This window comes from Rhinichthys klamathensis, unplaced genomic scaffold (assembly GCF_029890125.1).
Source record: "Rhinichthys klamathensis goyatoka isolate OS25496 unplaced genomic scaffold, OSU_Roscu_1.1 h1tg000103l_1, whole genome shotgun sequence".
Taxonomy (NCBI): Eukaryota; Metazoa; Chordata; class Actinopteri; order Cypriniformes; family Leuciscidae; genus Rhinichthys; species Rhinichthys klamathensis.
In genome coordinates this window covers 3,858,595-3,880,876 of record NW_026606642.1, presented here as the reverse complement: position 1 = coordinate 3,880,876, position 22,282 = coordinate 3,858,595, and the positions used below count along the sequence as shown (strand labels likewise).

The following is a 22,282-nucleotide window of genomic DNA, read 5'->3' as shown; positions in this document are numbered from 1 at the left end:
TGTTAGAAATGTATTGCTAAAACATATTACAAAGACTGTGAACTGTGAAGTACTGAATTGTGGAGTTAGACCGTTAAACAGTTTTTCACCATTGCTATTTTCTGGATTTTCTGGGCGGGGCTAAAACAGGGCTCGATGACGCACTGGAGCCCTTGAGCTCCTGGACACGCCCCTACTTGATGACGCACTAAAGCCGCTGAGGCTGGCCGCTCCTAACAATATTATAGAGCAGATTCACATCAGTGTGCCGCTCAATCGCGAGTTACTGTCAGTACTATTATTAGTAACACAGCCTACAGATTGCTAGCTAGCTATGCCTTCGTCACGGAAATGCGTACTTCCTGGATGCGATCACCGGATCACGTACAAAACAGATCGGTGTCCTTAAATTTCCGAAAAACGATTACATCAAGAAGAAGTGGATTAATTTTGTGAAGAGCCACCTTGATGGAGAGCTGAGGATCACCGCCAAAACCCGCCTCTGTAAGTGATCATTTTACACGGGATAGTTTTATAAACTTTCGTCGGAGATAACTGTCTGGGATTCACTGATAATCCGCTGTTACTGGTGAATGGGGCCGAACCGACTCCCGCCTCAGCCTTCATCCTCCCGTCGCGCCGACAACTGGTGCCATTCGGCAGTGCGTGCCCACCGTGCGAGCATCCATTCCGGCTGTAGAGTTGAGTGTGGCGAGTCGACGGCAGCTTTCCCGCGAGTGGGCGTGGTTTCAGCGCAGCCAGTGGACACCCCTCCAGCGTTTGAGAGCAGAGATTACTGCTCATTTTTTCAAGATTTTGATAGCTTATTTTATGTACTTGCTGGCTTTTTTTATCATTCAAATTTGGCTGGGTGACTAATAACACATTTTTCTGTGGTGTGACAAACTCAAAACACATACTTAATTTTGACTTTACAGGGACTTTAAATGTTTCATCCATGAAGATCTTTTCAGTCTGATGTAAATTGTATTGATTGATACAATTTACAGAAGTTTACATGAAGGACGTCAATCCATCTGAGCCATCAGTCCTACAACTAACAGATCATTTGGGTTCATGTAAACGTGATCTTGACATATCATCTGTTTTGTTTACTTTTATTTATAAGGCAATTCAGTCTGTACTAATGACACTGTAGAATGCCTGATTATGTTAGCACTCAGCTAATGTTCTGGAAAGGTTCTCTCAGGGTTATTCCAGTAATTGTAATAGAAGTATTGTTCTGCACAAAAAAACCTTATGCATTGTTCATGAAACCTTTTCATTTTCTGAAATGATTTAGTCGGATGTTTGTCTAACATTTTTTTTTAAAATGCTCCTACTTATTTCAATGTTCAGAGAAAATTCAAAAGTAACATTCTCATAATGTTTGAATGATAAAATGGAACAGGACGGTCCTTAAGATTCATATAATCAAGATGTTTTATATATATATATTTGTAAAAATGCTGGACATTTTAAACATTCTGAGAATATATTATGTTTTCATACCTTAATGGAAGTGTTAGCAAAACGTTCTTAGAACATATTTTGTTTGCTGGGACAGAGAAATATCTCGTGTTTTATAAGTTGAAAACACCAATATGTTTAGTTTTGATGCTTGTTCGACCAGCTTTGTTAACACTAAACTAGTGTTTTTACTGAGAATACTTGAGAAATTTCACACTCCACTCTGATGCTTTAATGTCTGGTTGATGGTTTGCGGATAAAAAAAAGGCAGTTCAAATCCAGCAAGAGTTGATCTGTCTGTGAAATATCACCATTGTGTCCTTGATCAAACTCAAAATCTCAGAACTGAAACCTTAAAGGACTGCACTGAAAGTCACTGTGTATTGTGAATTGAAGCAGCTACAAAAATATGATATTCCACTACTGTTAATGGCTGCTGCACAAGCATCTGAATAGTGTTCATGGGAAAAATGGATTTCAGATGTTTTCTACTAAATGCTTTCACTTTTATAAATTGTAAAAGCGAATGTTTTGCTTTTTTACAAAAAAGCGTAAAGTGTATCATTCTGCCTTTTGTAAGCATTGCTGAATAGTTTTTTACAGTGAAGTTCTTGTCTTTGATGTGAGGAAGATGGAGACCTGTGGCGTTTAAGGTAAAGACTACTGTGACATTATCCCTCTATTTACCTCCATTTTGTCTGTTTCGGTTCTTTAATTGTTGTTGTAATTGTGTAATCATGTAATTATATTTCCTTGATGTGTTTGTGTTGTAGAATATATCACTGTGTGATGGAAATGATCATCTGCACTTGACTGGTCAGTGCGGTCTCTACCGCCACATTTCTAAAGAGCTGCAAAAAGTTTACTAGAACTATTTAAAGTATGTTTGACTCGTTTTAAATGTCATCTGTTTGTTTGAAAAATTTAAAATATGTCTAATTGTGCAAATCTCTCTCTCTTTCACAGGTTTATCCTGTTTAATGTGGTTTAGGTAGTGCAATATTGCCAAACTCCTCAAAACTCATCAAACTCATCTGAATCAAAAACACAACATCAGTTAGAGACAAAAATTGTGTGCCTTGCATTTTTGAAGAATGTTCAATATATAAAAAGATGTGAATTTTGTTTTGTTTTCTTAAATGTTGAATTAGCCAAGAAAAAAAAGTGCCTTAAACTTGAGCCTGTTTACACATTTTTTAACAATGGAAATGAACTTTAAGATCTCGGTTCATGTGAAATGCCATTAAAACAGACCTGATTATAATTCATAACTGCTGAAAATGAATTTGTCATGATTTTAGAGATTATTGTATTTTTGTACATTCAATACTCAATCTAACAAGTAGTTCAACTTTATCCTCAGCAATATAAACACAATGTATAATCAATGTAATTTTAAAAGATTTATCATGTTTATTATACTGGATGAAAGGTTAACTTGGTCAATTAGCTCCTACTGTAAAAGCTTGCAATTTCATTGTGTGGGCAAAAAGTGTCTTTTCTACATTTACACCATTTATAGTATTATATTAGATATTTCACAGTCACATATTTTTTGAAGGATCTTGAATCATTTGAGACACACTACTGTCTCCTAAAATACACAACTGACATCAACCACAAACTTACAGTAATGCACGTTCATGCAGAAACCGTTTGTCCACCCAACCGATAAAAACACGTGTACAGAAATAAAAAAGGCATATAGATGAGATTGCAGATATGTTTTGCACTAGATATACACATAATTGTTAAAACTATCACAAAGCAACTACTTTTGAAGATTTTCAGGGACCATTTCATCAGCCCATCTCTGAATATCTCAATTGAACGTCCCGATAATGACCCCGCTGTATGTCCACTATCATTAAAACTAGAACATTGAAACCGTCTGAAAATAACATTAAGTTTTAAATCATGCTTGCATCCATGTCAAACTGAGGTTGTTGCAGGAGATTCCTACAGTGAAATTAAGGACCAATGATCTGGTTATTCCATATATTCCACACATTCTTCCTCTTTAACTCTCTGTAAAAGAAAAACAAAACACACATCACACAAGATATATAATTAACAGAACAAAATAAACGGGAAACATTTTCCACAATATTTCAGTGAAAAGTCTGATTTAGTAGTAACTATTGGCTGAAAAACCTGAGGGAAAAGGGATTTAAATAAACACAACAGAACTGTAATACGGCCACCATCTTAGTGCACACGCTTATTATTAATAACCTTTCAGCTGTAACAATCAGTCAGTAGGCTACTGTTATTAAACTCCTAACCTACATGCAAATTGGTTTTCATTTAATGTAAACATGTATTTGCTGTCATTTAAATACTATATAGTAACAGTAATGCTATAGCCTACTGTATTTTGCTATCTTAACTGCTTATTTCCGTCATTGGTAAAAATAGCAGGCCAATATTTTTTTTACATAATATTATACAAAAATATCACGGGAAAGAAAATACTTGTTGGTATTTTGTTGTTGTTGTCGAGTCCACATACAGTAGGGAGTCTGCTAATTGATTATTTAAAGACAGTGTAGGCAATTTTTTCCAGATTTTTCTTTTATTATGCTGCAATTGATGAGAGACAGTATCTTTGTACTGTACTTTTTTAAAAGTTTTAAACTGTCTGAAAACAAAACAGGGTTCACAAACTGTCTACAAATGCTCACCGTGGTCTATTTCTGTATATAATAAAGAGTATAAAGTATATATAATCTTAGTAAGATATAAGAACCGGTGTAAAGTTTTTTTTTTTTTTTTTACATTTGTATCATAGATATTTTAGTAGGCCTATGTTGAGAGGCAATATTTACGTTTAAAAGTGTAATTCGGCAATTACTCTCAAACAAATGCGCAATGAATTCTGGGGTAGGCTGTCCGCAAAGGATCCATTTGTATATCCTTAATTTCACAGGAAACGAAGGACGCAATTGAAAGAGCCTTCGAATTTGGACAGCAGCCGAGTTGTAGAAAGACAGTGAACGAGCGTCACAAACAAACAGAAGCTGTATTTTACAGTTCACCCTGGAGCATGTTGTAACCATAATGGGGTTTTATGTAATTTGCCTGTGGGGTTTTATGTAATTTATGTGTTTCTATGTCTAACACTATCAACAGCGAAATGATCAGCAGCAGTCAGGTGGTACAACTAGTGCTCTGTAAGTTGTGTATATTAATTTATATTTGAACGAAATTGAGACATTAGGTAATTTAACACCATCTCTGTGATGAATTGCTCTAGCTCTGTGTGTTCACGTGTTTTGAAGTAGCCGTGGATTTGCAGACTCTGAGGAGAGGGTGCTTGCTATTGTTGCTAGCCTCTCGAAAATAGCTTACCCTAACTTTAATGTTTTCTATATAGAACATTTTCTTCCAAGAGTAGGCCTATATAGAATTTTGACTGGGAGCAAAAATATAGCCTAAACATACATTTACTAGCATTGATTTTTTTTTTTATATCACGTAGCAACGGGCCGTCTATTAATGTACAGCGGAGAAGAAAACCCCATTTGCTCATGATGACGTCTATAATCCTGGAAAGCTCCTGAGAGCTATGATACTGTTTTAGCCGCTGTTTCTCTCAAAGACCAACAGATGGCGCCATCTATAAGTTTTAATTACAACATTATGTGATGACCAAAGTAAAATGGTGTATCAGTCAAAATTATAATTAAAATGATTTTAAGCTGATCACTGTAAGGGTAAGGGTCTGTCTTTATCATAACAGATTCAGGTCTGTCTTCAGGTCATAGCAGGAATATGAGCTGGTGGCGGGAACTGGAGTGGTTTCGCCTACTACTATCATGACGGAATGGCTATCATTAGGTGGCACAGCATACAATAAAATGATAATATGAAATTTTATGTAATCTATGTTAAATTGAGTGTGTTACTGTTTAAACAGACAAGGAGTGTCTGGTGTCTCGGCTATTAGTGCTGCTATTATTAGAGAGATGTGATTTTCTGCTTTGGACTCTAAGCGATGATGTGCTTGTGTTACATACATTTATCAAAATATCCAGTAGTGCTATATAGTGTCTGTGTGATATTGCGAATATATATATATATATATATATATTTAACTATTTTTATTAATAGACAAACCAAACAGAGTGAGGGGATCAATGTTTAATAATGAAAGTTAGATACATTTCCATATGGTAAGATACAAATAGAACATTTTAGTTGAGTTTCTGGATGCTATTAGAGCACCACTTATTGAAACTAATAATGAAACTAAACAATACAATAAAACTTGTATATGAGAGTGCATTTGATCATCGTTTTTTGGAGACATTTTCATACACAGCATCAGTCTTTGATTTCTGCAAGGAAAAATATACTCAATCAGGAACATTGCTGATACAATAGAAAATTAATAGCTGAGGTTTCACTGTGCAAAGCTTAATATTTTGTTTTGTTTTGAAAAACTACTACTACAGATCAGATGCTAACATGGAGCAGCAAGAGGAAATTACATAATCTTTTCAAACAGTTAAATCATCAACCAGTTTCAGTTCTGCCGGATTGTCATGACAGTGCTGAGAATAACTGTCTTTCACACAACAGCAAAGACACTTGTTGCAGAACGTCTAAAAAGCAACCAATGTCTGCTAAAGTTGCATCAGATAATGATAAACCGCAGAGACGCTGCAGCTCGAGGACACACTTCAGCACAACATGAGTAACAACTCTGTGTCCTACTTTCTCTACAATTCTAATGTATAAAAGCAGATTTTTTATGGGTTAGGCTATTTAAAAATAGCAAACCCCATAGCCTATGTGACTTTAAACAAAAGATAATTTAGGCCAGAGATCACATGATACGAAAAAACAGAAATAGAAATGGTTTGTCCATAAACTAAAGACGCGTAACAATGCAACTCCATTGATTATAAGTGATCTATTTCAGGTCAAGTTGTTGTTGTTTTTTACACTAAAAAAACACTTGTATCGCTTCATAAAAATGAGGTAAAACCACTGGAGATACATGGATTACTTTAATGATGTATTTACTACCTTTCAGGGGGTTGAAAGTGGCAGTTGAAGACTGTCGAAAGCTCTCAGATGTTAATAAAAATATCCTCATTTGTGTTCTGAAGATGAACGAAGGTCTTAAGGGTTTGGAACGACATGAGGGTGAGTAATTAATTAATGATATAAAAAATTTTTTGGGGTGAACTAACCCTTGAACGATCACTGCTGTTTGTTTTAATATGTGTATTAGGAGATGATGAACTAACACTTTAATGTATACTAATTTATTAAGACTTGTTGAAAAATAAAACTAAAATTATAAGCATTTTAAAAACATTTTCTATGTGCTAATACATTTTGATCAACTAATGGGTTATTTTTAGGTCTGCAGAATTTAAATAGCCCTGCTAAATGGAAAAACGTACACTGAGCTGCAAACCGTTCAGCCTTCATAGGCTTTTGATCTGCTCCCTGCTGAAGGTAATAATGACGGTTGAGTCTAAAGACCACAAACGTCTGTTCACTGGCCGTCTGATGCTGCAAACTTCAATCATCAAACTTCAATCACACTAACTGACTGCGACAACTTCTTACCTTTTGTCGTGTTGTTGGTTTACACAATGGTGAACCAGTTCTGTCTTCCTCCTGGGTCTCGACTGCAGTAACAACAACCACAGATATGTTACAATGACAGTTTTTAATAATAGTTTTTTATTCATTTGTGTCTTAAAAAGATAAAGATGCGCACAGATAAATTGCTTGCTCTTCTGACCTGTTTTTCTACATTTCTTGCAGATGCAGAAGATCACGACTACAGCAACAATCACCAGAGATCCAGCAGACACAGCAGAGATCAACACAATGAACAATAAAGGTAGACCTTGATCTGTAATAGACATAATGAGCCATTAGTGTGAGTGAATCTGTCCGTCTGATCTACAGCTAACACTATATGAAATATCAGACAGCACTATATAGCTTGATAGATCAGGTCAGTAAACACACTCATATATCATCAGTGCTGCTGTACCTGCACATGTGTGGCAGAGTGTGTTGATGTCCAGATGTGTGGTCTGGTTGCTGATGGGATTGTTCAGCACACAGCTGTAGGTGTTTTTATCCTGATATACCACCTCCAGAGGTAGAGAGAGACTGATGCTGAGATCACACACACTGATGCTGGACAATACACTCATTCCTGCGTACCAGGAGAGAGTCGCATCACACACACTCAACACTGATAAACACACCAATGAACAATTGAATGATGATGATGATGAAGAACACTGTGAAGAGTTACTGATGATGACAGGAACAGGCAGACGAGCTGGAAAACATGAGAGAATGAGAAGAAATATGGGTAAATCTAAACAATCTGATTTTTGGTGTATTGTGTTGACATCAGTGAGTGTTTGTGTGACTTTTCAGTATGTAAATATTTTAAGAAATATTCAAGTTAAGCTCAATCCAATGTATTTTTGGCATAATGTTGATTACTGAAAAAAAATATTTTCACTTGTCCACCAGAAAAGCAAAAAATGTGTTACAGTGAGGCGCTGAATGGAGCTGGGCTGGATTTCCAGATAACGTGAGAGCCCCTTTTCCACCGAAGCATTTTGAGAGCCGGTTCGGAGCCGGTGCCTGCGCGCGAACCAGTTCTTTGTGTTTCGACAGCCAAAGAACCGGTTCTCGGCCAGGAAAACTGGTTCCCAAGCGGCACCAACTCTTTGCTGGACTAGAACCGTTCTTTTACCACGTCATGCTTACGTCGGGGGCTGGGCGCGGGTTTAGATGTGTTCTAAACATCTTTTCTGACCATAATATAGGATCGCAAAGCCAGGAGAAACATTTGCAGAAACACGATGTAGTCCGCCATTGTAATTGTTATGCTTGAAGTTGGCGCAAGCGTTTCTAGTTTTTTTTTATTTTATTTTTTTATTGAAAACATTATGTAAGCAAAGAAAAAAAACAGTCACAATATAGAACAAATAAATGGAAAGAAAAAAAAGACAAGACATGGGTACATAACATATCATAAAAGATTACATATCAAAGGAAAAGATTAAAAGACTTACATATTTCAATTGTTTTTAAAGCCTTCTTGGTACACGAGTTAGAGATAATCCCAAAGTAATGTTGTACTTGCAAGCGTTTGACGTATGGCTTGGCGACGTACACAGTGACGTAACGACGTCGTTCGCTGGGCGCTCTAGTCAGTGGAAAAACAAACAGGTTCTGAGAAGGTTCTCAAGTTGAACCAACTCCGAACCAACTTTGAACCAGCACTAGTTCCGAACCAGTTCTTTTTTGGTGGAAAAGGGGTAATTATAGCGCTACGTAGACTCTTAAGGTATAACTTAACTAAAGGTATACCATTTCTAGGCGTGTTCCCCGAACTATACCTTAAGATATTCCTTCTTACGTGTGACGTTACAGGTGCTGTCCGTGGCGATGCTGTTGAATCTGCTGATATCGATGACTCGAGAATCAATTATTCACTCGTGCAGGGGAAGCTTCACTGCGTTATGTGCGAAAGCGGTGGTCTTTACAAAAAAGAAGCACTTCAGAAATAGTTGAAATTGCATTTTTTGGGGGATTGAGATATTATAAAAAATAACCCAAACTATAATAGCCTAGCCTATCATTTTAAAATTGTATCATATATTGCTGTCACATAACTTTCCAGCATTTCAGTGATAAAAGTGTACATCGTACGTACGGTGCTCGGCAGTGATCAAAAATGATTTAAACAGTGAATTTTGAAGTGATCTCTTCTTGTAAACTCAGAGATGTGGATTTGGACGGCAATTAAATTACCACATTACCTTGGTTTTTGACAAAAGAAAACTGAGATAATTTGGCTGGAGATTTTTCCGCGGTTGGTGGGAGAAAAAAAACACTGACATTCTGGATTCGGACCGCAATAAAATCACAGAAAATTAATGTAAATGTAGAATTTTTCCTTCTAAATATCACATGAGTTGAATGACTTCTCTAGGCTTATGAGATTTTACTTTGTTATAGAAGTTACCAGTGTGATTACTGAAATGTTCTTTTCTTGTATTCTTTCAAAGTCTGTATTTGATATCTGAGATGTGACTGAGGGTCTGGCCAATGCCAGGAATGCAGTAACAGTGTTTGCTCATTTAGCCCGGCTTCCAGAAATTAAATATGGACTTCTTTAACATGTGTCAATACATGCATCGGCTTTTCTAGGGTACCCTGACCTTTTAAAGTGTCCTCTCCTTGAGAGAAATGTAAGACTGTCTAAATTTGATCCAATGCCGGCATTCAAATTAGCGGTGAAGGTCTCAACGCGCGTTCCGTCTCTTCCAATGGCAGAGGGATTTATAATTAAATGCAATACTTTTTATCTTATGTATTAACTCGTTTCATCTGACTCCATAAATGAAAGTGTTTTTCAATGATATCTGTGCATCATTAAATATACGTTAATGTTTGACTATTCCTTTTAACTCCAATGAAAATAAAGTCAAAGTCTGTTTAGAATAATCAAAGAATAATCAAATATAACAATTTATTATGTCAGGTAAATGTATTTTAACAATTCCATAATCAATTGAAAGATAATCAATGCAAATCATCAAATGTTTTAGGATTAGAGAAATAGATGCAAACCCAACATGAACTACATGAGCTAAACCTCACGGGCTATCTGAAATACAGAAAAAGCCACGATCCCTTGCTGCCTTCCATTAAATAGCCAGACCTCATTTCATATGTAAACCTGTATTCACAGTGGAAATGTACTGTGTTCATCCCCCCAGACTTACTGGGGGCAGAAGTAAATTTACATGGTACCATTTGCTAACAGTGGAAATTAGCATTGAGTTCACACCTTGGGAGTAGGAGACCACATTCATTTGTGTGCCAGATATCCCTAAACTCTTAAAAAACCTTATTACCTTTTGTTTTATACTTTGGGAATGAGACATCTGAACCAGCCACCCTGAGACCTTTAAAATGATACCAAACATAATACTCAATGATAATCATTCACATCAAACCATAGATATTCTTATGTGAGTTTTTATGTGTCACTGCGAGAGTGGGGGATGCGGGGAAGAAGTGTGTGTGTGTGTGTGTGTGTGAGAGTTCAAATGTTAATTTGCCAAGGTCCTTTGTCTCATAGACCAGTGGTCTATCTCTTCACCCACTTTCCAGTTTTCCAGTCTTACAGAAATAACGTATTATCTTGATGTTTTGAGAATACTCTCCTGTTTCTAGTTAGAGTCTTCTTGGTTACAGGGTTGAGGAACAGCATTAGATTGACTGAGTTGTTGTTCGGGACAGGCTAGCGACCTGGAAAGTCATGGCGTGCCTAACTTCAGGGTCCGAGTGTCAGCCGCATAATCGATGGAGATATGCTTTAGTCTATCTGTATATGTGTGGAAAATTACTATGTTTATCTTTTTCTCAGCCAATGAGAATCATTCAACCTGTAAGTAATGACGTAGTTTAGACCTTGGAAATGGTATAACTCCTGTGATCTTTGTAACTGTAAGCGGGGCGGCCTACGAACTCCTGTGTGAGTATTGAAGCTGACTTCTGCTGATGAAACTGCAAACTATCTTCAGTAAAACTTTTCTTTAATCTATTATAATTCTGACTCTTGACTTATTGACTGAACTTCTGACTCCGGGTCTTAATTAATAATATCTGGTCCTTAGATGTTAAATGTTCTTAGTTAAGTAAACTAGGGGATTTACTAAGGAACTTAGTAAATCCCCTAGTTTACTTAACTAAGAACGTTTTGGGAAAAACACGTATTAACGATAAGGTACAGCTTAAGGAACTTAAGAACAATGTAGCGTTAAGAAGGTTTCGGAAAATCCAGCCCAGATCTGTAAACATACTCACTGTTTCAGTTGTGAAGGACGAGACAAATGATCTCTACTCACCATAGACAGAAACACTGAATGTTTTTGATGATCGTTTCGCTCCCCTTATCTCTAGTTTATAAACTCCAGTATGTTCAGTTGTGGTGTTTGTGATGGTCAGAGATCCAGTTTGATCGTCCAGTTTCAGTCTGTCTCTGAATCTCCCATCAGGAACATCAGATGTGGAGAAGACTTCTGTCTCAATGCTGATTTTAGCTATCAGAGAGTTTTCAGCTCCATATTTCCACAGTATGTCGTCGTCTTCATGTATTTCAGTAACATTAGTGTTTAGAGTGACAGAATCTCCCTCCATCACTGACACTGAATCACCAAACACACCTGGAGAACATGAACAAAATCAGATTAAGGCTTCTTTTGGTTTACAAACCAGAGGCCGGTTGCACCAGCTGGATACACTCAGTTGTAGTTTGAATGTAAAATACACCTTAAGTCCTGTGTAGGACTAATACCTGTTGCACCATCTAGGAGTATCGCACATCTGAGAGTAAATCGTACAGTCAATGGTAGGTGTAAAGTTTAAAGTCATGACTTGTTCGGACAAGATTACTTTAATGTCTGTGAATTAATTGTTAGTGCAGACGTGAACTGCAATGTTTATGCTTAATTTGCGCAGGATAAGTGAGATGTGTGTGCCGACTGCACACTGCCGACAGATGTAATGGACCTAACAACATTTCTGTATGTAATAATGTAGGAAATATTAAATATGAATTTATCTGGGATTATTAGCAGAAACTGTATATCATGCATTCTCTTGCTCGGAGGTACAGTATAATTGGAAATAATATTTCACGTTTTTAAGTCCATTCACGGCAAGCGATATTTAGCCTGTGAATAATTTAAAATAACTGTAAAAAAAGCAATATTATTTAACACATAACATAATTACATAACCCTTAGGCTACAGGTAAATTACGTTGTATGCACATAATTTTCAGAAAGAACACTTTGACATTTGACATGCTCGCTCACACTTAATAAGCTGGAAATAAAATCCTGACTAAATATATAACCATTTACATGTTTCGGACGTTTGTGTTGTAAAAAAGTACAGAGAGTTTAGATAACATTGTAAGGTAAACATTGTAAGGTAACATTTACGCATTGAAATCAGATGGTGCAGTGTCTTCACTTGTTGTGATGACATGAACAATGGAGTTCTTTATTAATAGCAAAGTTTTTAACCATTGAGAATCATCTGCTGGATGTATTTGTGCCTGGTTGTAGTTTTAGTTAGTGTAATCTTACACCTAAGTATTTTACTGTACGTCCAACTAGTGCAACGGCCCCTGATGTTTGAAATTATAAGTTAATTGCTTTTTGACCAATTAATTTATTTGTTCATTATCACTACCAAAGTATTTTTAAAATAATTTTTAGAGATGTCTATTTGTATTTGTATGTTTAGTAACAATCCTTCAAATTAATATATGTAACCCAGAAGAAGAAAACAACACAGAAAAGCCCTGAGTTTTGAAAAGCGCTTTCTGAGCCCCATTGAGTTTATTCAGTATAGAATTTTCCATTCTTTTCCCTGACTTTTAACAGTTTAATATTATTGTCAAGGCCTGTAAATCACAATTTTAAAATTCTCGGGAAAACAGAGACAGCGAATGTACGGTATACGCTGTTCGTAATATTAAGACATAAAAATGCTTTTATAACTTACCAGTCAGACGGCACCAGCACAAACAGAACAAAACAAACATGTAAAACATTTTCATCACCCGTTCAGTGTCTGATGTAATAAAACTTTCCGCTGAAAACACTCATCTGTGTGAATCCTCCCACAACGAGTCTGACCCTCCTAGTTCAAACTAAACCTGAACGCATGTTATACAGTTACATTAAGAACAAGTGTATTTCTAGCTCTTATTACGACTTTAATCCCCGGTTTCACAGTCAAGGCTTAAGTCTAGTGCCAGACTAAAATGCATGTTTGAGCTGTTATAAGTGCCATTGTTTTGTCTCAAAATGCACACCAGTGATGTTTTTCTAAGGCATGTTTATAAAAGCTATAATGAACTAAGGTCTAATCTAAGCCCTGTCTGTGAAACCAGGCCTAACTGTTTTAACAGTGGAATAAATCTCTTTTTTCTCATTTAACATTGATAATTTATTTGATTATCGTCGCTGTCGGGCGGAAACCTCGTATGTCCAAATTTGGTCAATTTAATATTTTTTCACAAATCGATGCTATTGGTCAGTCTCCACGTGGGTCTGTTATTTTTACAAATTATTAACCAATCGAAAGTGTTGAAAATAGCTTGTGAGCAAACCTCTTAACTCCATTGGACACTTCAACTGTCTGAGAAACCTCGTAACTCCACCCCTTCTTCACTTGGCGCCGCCGCGCTGGAGCTTCGCGGCATTTTTTCTCCTCAAGATTGGAAGTCGCAATCCTCGTTGAGCAACACGTCCTCTGAGGTAAATGTCCTTATTCATGATTTAGTTATATAAATTATATAATAATAACAGTTTATATATTATATATAACAGTTTTATCTCGATCGAAGTAATGGTAGTGCTAGTTTAGTGTAATGTATCATTTCTGAGGATGCTAGATTTTTCTTTCTGCTATGTCTTGCATTGGACGGTAAGTTAGCTAAGTTAACTTATCATGTTGATTGAAATCTTCCATGGTTTTGTTTCTGACGAGGACATTTTATTTAAACCGCAAAAATTGCCTGTCGTTGACTTAGTTAGCCGCTATGTAACGTTATTGGTTTTGTCATCATGTTAGGTGAGATAGGTAGCTAACGTGATTTTCGTGGGGCTTAAATAAAAACCTCTCGACCCCCGCTAACGCTAGTTCTGGCACTTATCTGAGGAACAACATAATAATTTAATGTACTATGTCAGTATTGTAGCTTACAATGTCAAGGCATTCCGTCATGTTCAACAAGTAGCTACCTTTTACGTCATGTTCATCACTTTAAGCAAGCTAGCTGGCTTCTTGCCTTGTTATCATACGTAAACATGTCGTATAACTTAGTGAAACGATCATTTGACCTTTATTTATTTTATTTTTTGCAGCAACCATGTCTGTGTCCTTAAAGGAACTCTGTCAGATGGTCAATGTGCCATATGATCAGGCAAGGGCCCTATTATGGCGCTTTTCCACTACACAGTACCAGCTCGCCTCGGCTCGACTCGACTCGCCTTTGTTTGGTTTTCCACTGTGTAAAAGTTGTACCTGTACCTGCTTTCGGGTACTTTTTTTCGTACCACCTCCGGCGAGGTTCTAAGCGAGCTGAGGCGAGCTAAGCCGATACTAAAATGTGACGTGAAAACAATGCCGACTGCTGATTGGTCACAGAGAATCTGCGTCATCATTGCACGCGCCAGATGGAGTATCCAGAATAACCCCGCCATTTTTAAATAGTTTGGCCAGAGATAGTTACTAAACTTACTACTATTATTATGGCAACTCGGAAGAAAACGCCGTGGTCAAACGAGGAGGTGCAGACATTCCTTTGTTTGGTTGCCGAAGAGAGGATCCAGCGAGAGCTTGATGGGGCAACGAGGAACGAAATGCGTCGCTATGACGACCGGGTACTATTTGTGGCGGTACTTTCTGCAATGGAAAACGGAGCGAAAAGCGAGCCGAGTCGAGGCGAGCCAAGGCGAGTCGAGTCGAGCTGGTACTGGTAATGGAAAAGCGCCATTAGACAGTGAGAGCTCTGATGGAGAGAGTGTAACGTTAGAGAGAGAGGAAGCAACAGTGGTGGAGGATACAGTGGTGGAGGATACAGTGGTGCATGCTGGTAGAGTGAATTTCTGAGAGATAATCATGATTTCACATGCCAAAATGAATGAGTTTTAATGCAGATGTATTTCACAACAATAGAAATAATAAAAAAATCACACTATTTGTATGATGTGTTTGAAAAGATTTCTCTGGTGGTCTGGAGGAAGAGGAGGCCTCACTGCTGGCTCCAGAGCAGGTGCAGTTTGACACGGGTAAGTTTGATGCTTTTCTACATTTTCTCATTAAATTGGATAAGGTCCTTCAACTATAGCCCTCACTGTTGACAGTTTATAAAGATGTAACTCATTCATGCACGTTTGGTTTGTGTGTGTATTTTGAAGTTTTCCATGGTGGAGGCGATGAGGACTCGGATGCAGAGCATTCATGCTCAGATGCTGAGGAAGACGCACCTCCAAGGAAAAGACTGAGAGCTGAGAACACCTGGAAGAAAGTCATCAACAAGAAAAGAAGAATGGTTGGAAAGTCATACATTGGAAAACAGAAGCAGAAGGAAACAATGAGGGAGCCACGGGCTATGGGGCCTAGATGTTCATCAGCAGCATGTGCCAGGTCAGGTAAACATCACTGCAGTGCAATCGGCGAGCCTGAGAGGAATACGATTTTCAATGACTTTTGGCAACATGTGACCTGGGAGGAGAAGAGAGTGTATGTGCGTGGTCTAATTGATGTGGTCCCCGTGCAAAGGAGAAGAGGGGCTGAAAATTCCCGAAGATCAAATTCGCTGTTGTTTTTTTTACGGGTCAGCGGGCAGAGAAGACGCGTCTGCAAAAGTATGTTTTTGTCTACCCTAGGAATAGGCGAGTGGTCTGCTCTTAACTGGGCAAAGGAGGGACACACGCAAGCAGAGACAGAGGGACAAACACACAGCAATGCACGTCGTTCAGTGGCAGGCCATGAATTCATTTGCAGTTTTTTGCACGACCTCCCAAAGGTGCCCTCACACTATTGCAGATCCACAACATCCAAACAGTATCTGGAACCTGTGTTTCAATCGATGGCTGATCTGTATGCAGTGTATTGTCGTGCTGCTGCAGAGAAGAATGTAACACCTTTGTCAAGGCAAGTGTTCACAAATGAGTTCAAGCATCTCAACCTAGGCCTTTACCACCCAAAAAAGGACCAGTGCAACATCTGTTGTGCTTTCAAGACCGGCAACTTACCTGATGACGAGTGGCAGCACCATCTCCTTCAAAAAGAAGAGGCCCGCGCCGAAAAGTTGTCCGACAAAAGCAAGGCCAGCAACAACACTATGGTCTTATGTATGGACTTACAAGCCCTCCTTTTGTGCCCAAAGCTAAAAGCCTCTGCCTTGTATTACAAAACAAAGCTTGCTGTTCACAATTTTACCATGTACAACATGCTGACACACAGTGCCACATGTTATGTCTGGCATGAAGGCGAGGGATCCCTGTCTGCCAGTGAGTTTGTTTCATGCATTGTCGACTACCTCTCTGCACACACTGAGCCTGACACATTTATTCTGTGGAGTGACGGCTGCGGGTATCAGAACCGGAATGCAGTTCTAAGCAATGCACTTCTTCTGTTCTCCATGAAGAATAACAAAGTCGTCATTCAGAAGTACCTTGAGAAAGGGCATACTCAGATGGAATGCGACTCCGTTCACAGCGTCATCGAGAGGCGTCTGAGGGACCAGGATGTTTATCTCCCAGCAGAGTATGTTAACCTGATGAAGAGGGCCCGTGTAAAGCCTCATCCATATGAAGTCAAGTACATCGACCACACCTTCTTCCAGGACTTCACCAAGCTGAGGCTCTGCAAGTCTCTGCGCCCTGGAGGAAGACCTGGTGACCCAACTGTCCATGATATCAGAGCCATCAGGTAATTACCAATGCAAATCTTATGTCTTACCAATATACTCATGACATTATGATGTTGCATATTGTTTTATGAAATCTTACAGTGATTATGTTGTTGTGTTATATTTTGTGCTATTAGGTACAACAACAATGGAACGATGGACTTCAAAATCAACCACTCTGATGACTGGCATTCACATCCAAGTCACCAACTCCGAAACTCCACCTCAGACAGCCACACAGTCACCCCACTCTATTCAGACCGCCTGAAGATCAAAGAGCTGAAATTCAAACACCTCCAAGACCTGAAGGAAGTCATCCCAAAGGACTTTCACAGCTTTTACGACAATTTACTTCACTAGCTTAATATAGGATGCAGTATTAAAGGAGAACTCCTGCACAAAATGAACCTGGGGTGTAATAACACATTGGTACCGAGTCGACCGTTCTCTGGGATTTGTTTTCATGATAATCGAATGTAAAGAGTTCTATCTCTAAAAACGGTTTAGATTATAATGCTAGTATATGTTGGCATATAATAAGTAAAAAGAAATTGCTAGTTAATACCACTAACAATGCTCAAAATAGCCCCACACTAACACGGTAGCATAATGAGGGTCCAAACGGAAGCACTGAGAACTTTGTAAGTGTACAGACAGTATAAAGTATACAGACTTTATAAAGACAGTACCATCGCGGAGCCATCTTTGGGAAACAGCCTCGACCAGTCGAACCACTAACGCCATGCTATGTGAGCTGAACTTTGAGATTCCAAGTCACAGTTCAGCTTGTAGCACGGCGTTCGTGGTTCGACTGGTCGAGACTGTTTTCCAAAGATGACTCCGGGATGGTACTGTCTTTATAAAGTATATTATTATTAAACTGTCTGTACACTTAAAAAGTTCTCAGTGCTTCGGTTTGTATGTAGGGACCCTCATTAAGCTACCGTGTTAGTGTGGGGCTATTTTGAGCATTGTTAGTGGTATTAACTAGCGATTTCTTTTTACTTATTAAATTATTTTACTCTTTACACTCGATTATCATGAAAACAAATCCCAGAGAACAGTCGACTCGGTACCAATGTGTTATTGGTGTGTTAATGAACCCCAGGTTCATTTTGCGCCGGAGTTCTCCTTTAAAGGAGAACTCCGGCGCAAAATGAACCTTTGGTCTAATTACACATTGTTACCTAGTCAACCGTTATCTGAGATTTGTTTTCATGATTATCGAATGTAAATAGTTTTATCTCTAAAAACAGTTTAGCCTATAAAGCTAGTATAACGCTAGTATATTGGGCATAGATCAATGACAAATAAAAATCGCTTGTTAATACCACTAACAAGGCTGAAAATAGACCCACACTAACACGGTAGCATAATGAGGGTCCCTACCTTCAAACCGAAGCATTGAGAACTTTGTCAGTGTCCAGACAGTTTAATAAGAAGATATTTTAAACATACAGTCAACTTCGCGAATACAGGCAGAATCCATCTTTGAAATACAGTCTTTACCAGTCGATCTACGAACGCCGATCCAAGCCTGCTGTTCGCGCTCACCTTATCACAACTTATAGCTCGTTCACATCTCACCAGCGCACTTGGATCGGCGTTCGTAGATCGACTGGTAAAGGCTGTATTTCAAAGATGGATTCTGCCTGTATACGCGAAGTTGACTGTATGTTTAAAATATCTTCTTATTAAACTGTCTGGACACTGACAAAGTTCTCAATGCTTCGGTTTGAAGGTAGGGACCCTCATTATGCTACCGTGTTAGTGTGGGGCTATTTTCAGCCTTGTTAGTGGTATTAACAAGCGATTTTTATTTGTCATTACACTATGCCCAATATACTAGCGTTATACTAGCTTTATAGGCTAAACTGTTTTTAGAGATAAAACTATTTACATTCGATAATCATGAAAACAAATCTCAGATAACGGTTGACTAGGTAACAATGTGTAATTAGACCAAAGGTTCATTTTGCGCCGGAGTTCTCCTTTAATACTGGTATGGCAGTAAAATATGATGGCAATGTAACAACACACACAGAGCCTCACAGATACATGCACACAGACAAGGGCTAACCATACTCACAAACACAAATACACAAGCCTTAACTGTGATTTTATTATATTATAAATATTATTTTATATTAATATGATATTTTTTTTATTGTTAAACTATGATATTAGTTATTGATGTATTTTAAATGTCTACTTATTACTAGGCTTATTATAAATGTGCATTGAAGTTTTAAAATGTATATAATATAATACTTGAATTGAATGTTTTGGATACCACCATTAAATTATTGTTTTTATTATTATTTTACTGACTCAAAGTTCCCTCTCTTGGCACTGTGCATGTAAAATACCCCAATTAGTGTTTTTATGGGAGAAAAAAACGGCTGTCTACTGGCGTCGAGTAAGCCTATCTTTGGATAACTCTGTCTGTTTTTTAGGTAATAACGAGTGAAAATAGTTAGGTTAGATACATTTGAGTAGGCCTGTTTTGTTAAAGATCGAAAGCTGTAATCGAAAGCAGAAGGAAGCCCGTGAGCCACAAAGGTAAGTTTGCGTGCAGATTAGGCTAATTTCCGCCTATTAGACAGCCTAGTCAGCTCGTTTTTTTGTTGTTGTATTGCATCACTTATAGCTCATAAACTTTTAAAATAGAGTTTAGGAAGATATATGTAACCACAACCATAAGCTTTGATTAGCTCTTAAAGCCTTGTCTCGTCAAAAGGCTCAACGCGACCGCGGACTTTAATGAACAATGCTGGCAGCAGCGAAGTCTGCGTCCGTTCCATTCTTATCAATGACAGCGTAAACTCGTATCTCCCTGCTCCCAAGTCATAAACCTCGTATCTCCGATTAAACATGATTTTGGGGAAATGTTGTGTTAATGTTGGTACACAACAGTATATAATTGCAATATAATGTATAATACCAACTTTAACGATACAATGTTTAATAACTAAAAAAATATGCAGTTTTTTTTATTTCCTGAAAAATAATGGTTTTGGAGATACGAGGATTCCGCCCGACAGCGACGTTATGTTAAATAGGCTACATTAAAGAAGAACATTGTGTGAATATTCTTGAATTAAATCAAATGGTTTTATAATTCAATGGAATAATCAATAATTGTGTAGCCATGAAAAAAAAAAAAAGATAAAACATTGTGACCATCTCTTATTAGCCCCTTTCACACAGCAATCCCGGCAAATTACTGAATAATTGCCAGAATGACTTTACCTGTACATACACAAATTATGATGTTCACACAAGCAACGACATTACAGTTTACCAGTAAAAGAGACTGTTCACACATCAGATTCCAAAATACCAATAATTCTGTGATGTCAGTCATCGGAAATGATCTTGAAACGCTGTGCCGTTGTCTTCATCCGACCGCTTGAGAAGAAGCACTTTGGTTTTAATATATATTTAATGTGACACTTTTTTTTTTAAGTTTAAGTGATAGGCACAAGAGATGATCATCTAGTGTATATTTAAAGTCCCCCTGTGGTGAAAATCCATCTTTTAATGTTGCTTATACTGTATGTCTATGTGGTGTTTTAAATTTGTTTTAAGACAAACCATGTGCAAATTCCTAAGTCTACACCATTGCTGAGTATTTTCACCTTAAATCTACAGTGAACCAAAGACAGTCTCAAAAACACGATTTTAAATCGCTGGTGTTTCTGACGTCACAAACTTGTAACCAATCAGATCAACGTGTGATCATCAACGAGTGGATCTCTGAGCTGCTGTGAGTGAGTGGAGGCGGGGCTAATTTGCATATTCAATTTGCATATTCAGAACTGCGTATACTAAATGAGGCAAGGGTGTATTCAAGCTATTTTAGGCATGACAAAAATAATAATGTCATTTTGGTGATCAAAGATGAGTTTTAAGGGATGCAATTATTGCCAATAGGGGGGACTTTAAATGGAAAACTATTAAAAAAGCTTAAGGCTCAAGTATACTCCGGATGCAGAAATTGAAGTAGGCTATACCCGCGCCACGTCATCTCCATAAGACCTTTATGACTGACCCAAAGTAGACTTCTTACGTCATCTTCTGACCACGTATGATAATACCGGTAATCTTCATTCCACTCTCACACAGAGCACATTACTGGTAATTTACCTGTTCACACATGATCTCTTACGTTAATTTACCTGTAAAGGCTGAAGGTGGGAAAGGGGCTATTGTCAGTCTCATTGAGGTGTGACACTTGACACTTGACACATCTGAGTCAAACTGAAACTTGCTGTGGTCGTTTTCATTTACATTTAGTCATTTAGCAGACACCATTGTCCAAAGCAACTTACGAGGACTAAAGCAAGTGAGTCATGAAGAGGCAAAAACGATGCAAAAAGTGCTCAAAATGAAAACCGGAAGGTTGGTGGTTCAATCTCCGGTTCCACCCCGGTTATAATCCCTGGTGTCGAGGTGTCCATGAGCAAGACACCTAACCCCAGCTGTGTGTGAGACACCTAACCCCAGCTGCTCCCGACGAGCTGGATGGCGCTGCCATGAATGTGAGGCAATATGTAAAGTGCTTTGGTGGCCATTGGGTCTGTGAAAGCGTTATAAAAATGCAGTCCATTTTTTTTTATTTTTTTTGCCAGTGCAGAGAGTTGAACAGAGGAGTGACGTGGGCCCTTTTCGGCTCGTTGAAGACAAGACGAGCTGCAGCATTCTGGATCATTTGTAGGTTTAGTTGCTCATGATGGAAGTCCAGCCAGAATAGCATTGCAGTAATCAAGCCTAGAAATGACCAGGGCCTGGATGAAACATGGTTTGATCTGGATGATGGAAAAACAGTTTTGCATGACAGAGGCCGGCCACTTTTTTTTTATCATTAGTTTGTAGGTAAAGAGCTTATTTCTGCTGTTATGAACCTCACAGTCTGACTTCCTCAGAAAATAGTCATAAAGTACTGAATCAATCCATCAAAACTAAAAACAAAAAAGCCCCTTCACAAGTACAGTACTGGTAAATAAGGATGTGTGAACTGGACCTTTTCAAAAAATACTGCTAAATTGGTACAGGTAAATTACCAGTAAGGCAGGGAAGCTGTAACCAGGTCAATGCTGGCAAATGTAGGGTGTTCATTTTAGCCTCAGACTAAAATGCTTCAATCATTGGACAAAACTTGTTACAGTTAACACTATTAACTTTGAGGGTAATTCCATCCGAAAGATGTGTTTATTAATCATTTTAACTTGCAGACATGTTTTTAGAAATATTAAAACAATATCCCATAGAGATAGCACTGTCAGACAGATTAGGAAAATGCACACATAATGCAGATAAAAACTT

The 22,282-nt window shown here is 38.0% G+C and overlaps 1 protein-coding gene across 1 annotated transcript in view; it reads right to left on the bottom strand.

Annotated features, from left to right (window-relative positions):
* Nucleotides 1–12,015, bottom strand: part of LOC130087015 (SLAM family member 9-like) — a 122,836-nt gene extending 110,821 nt beyond the window's left edge. The window contains exon 1 of the mRNA XM_056253217.1: nucleotides 11,364–12,015. Coding sequence (XP_056109192.1) covers nucleotides 11,364–11,655 — 292 coding nt within the window. The 5' untranslated portion in view covers nucleotides 11,656–12,015. The remainder of the gene's footprint in view (nucleotides 1–11,363) is intronic.
* Nucleotides 12,016–22,282: the final 10,267 nt, after the last annotated feature.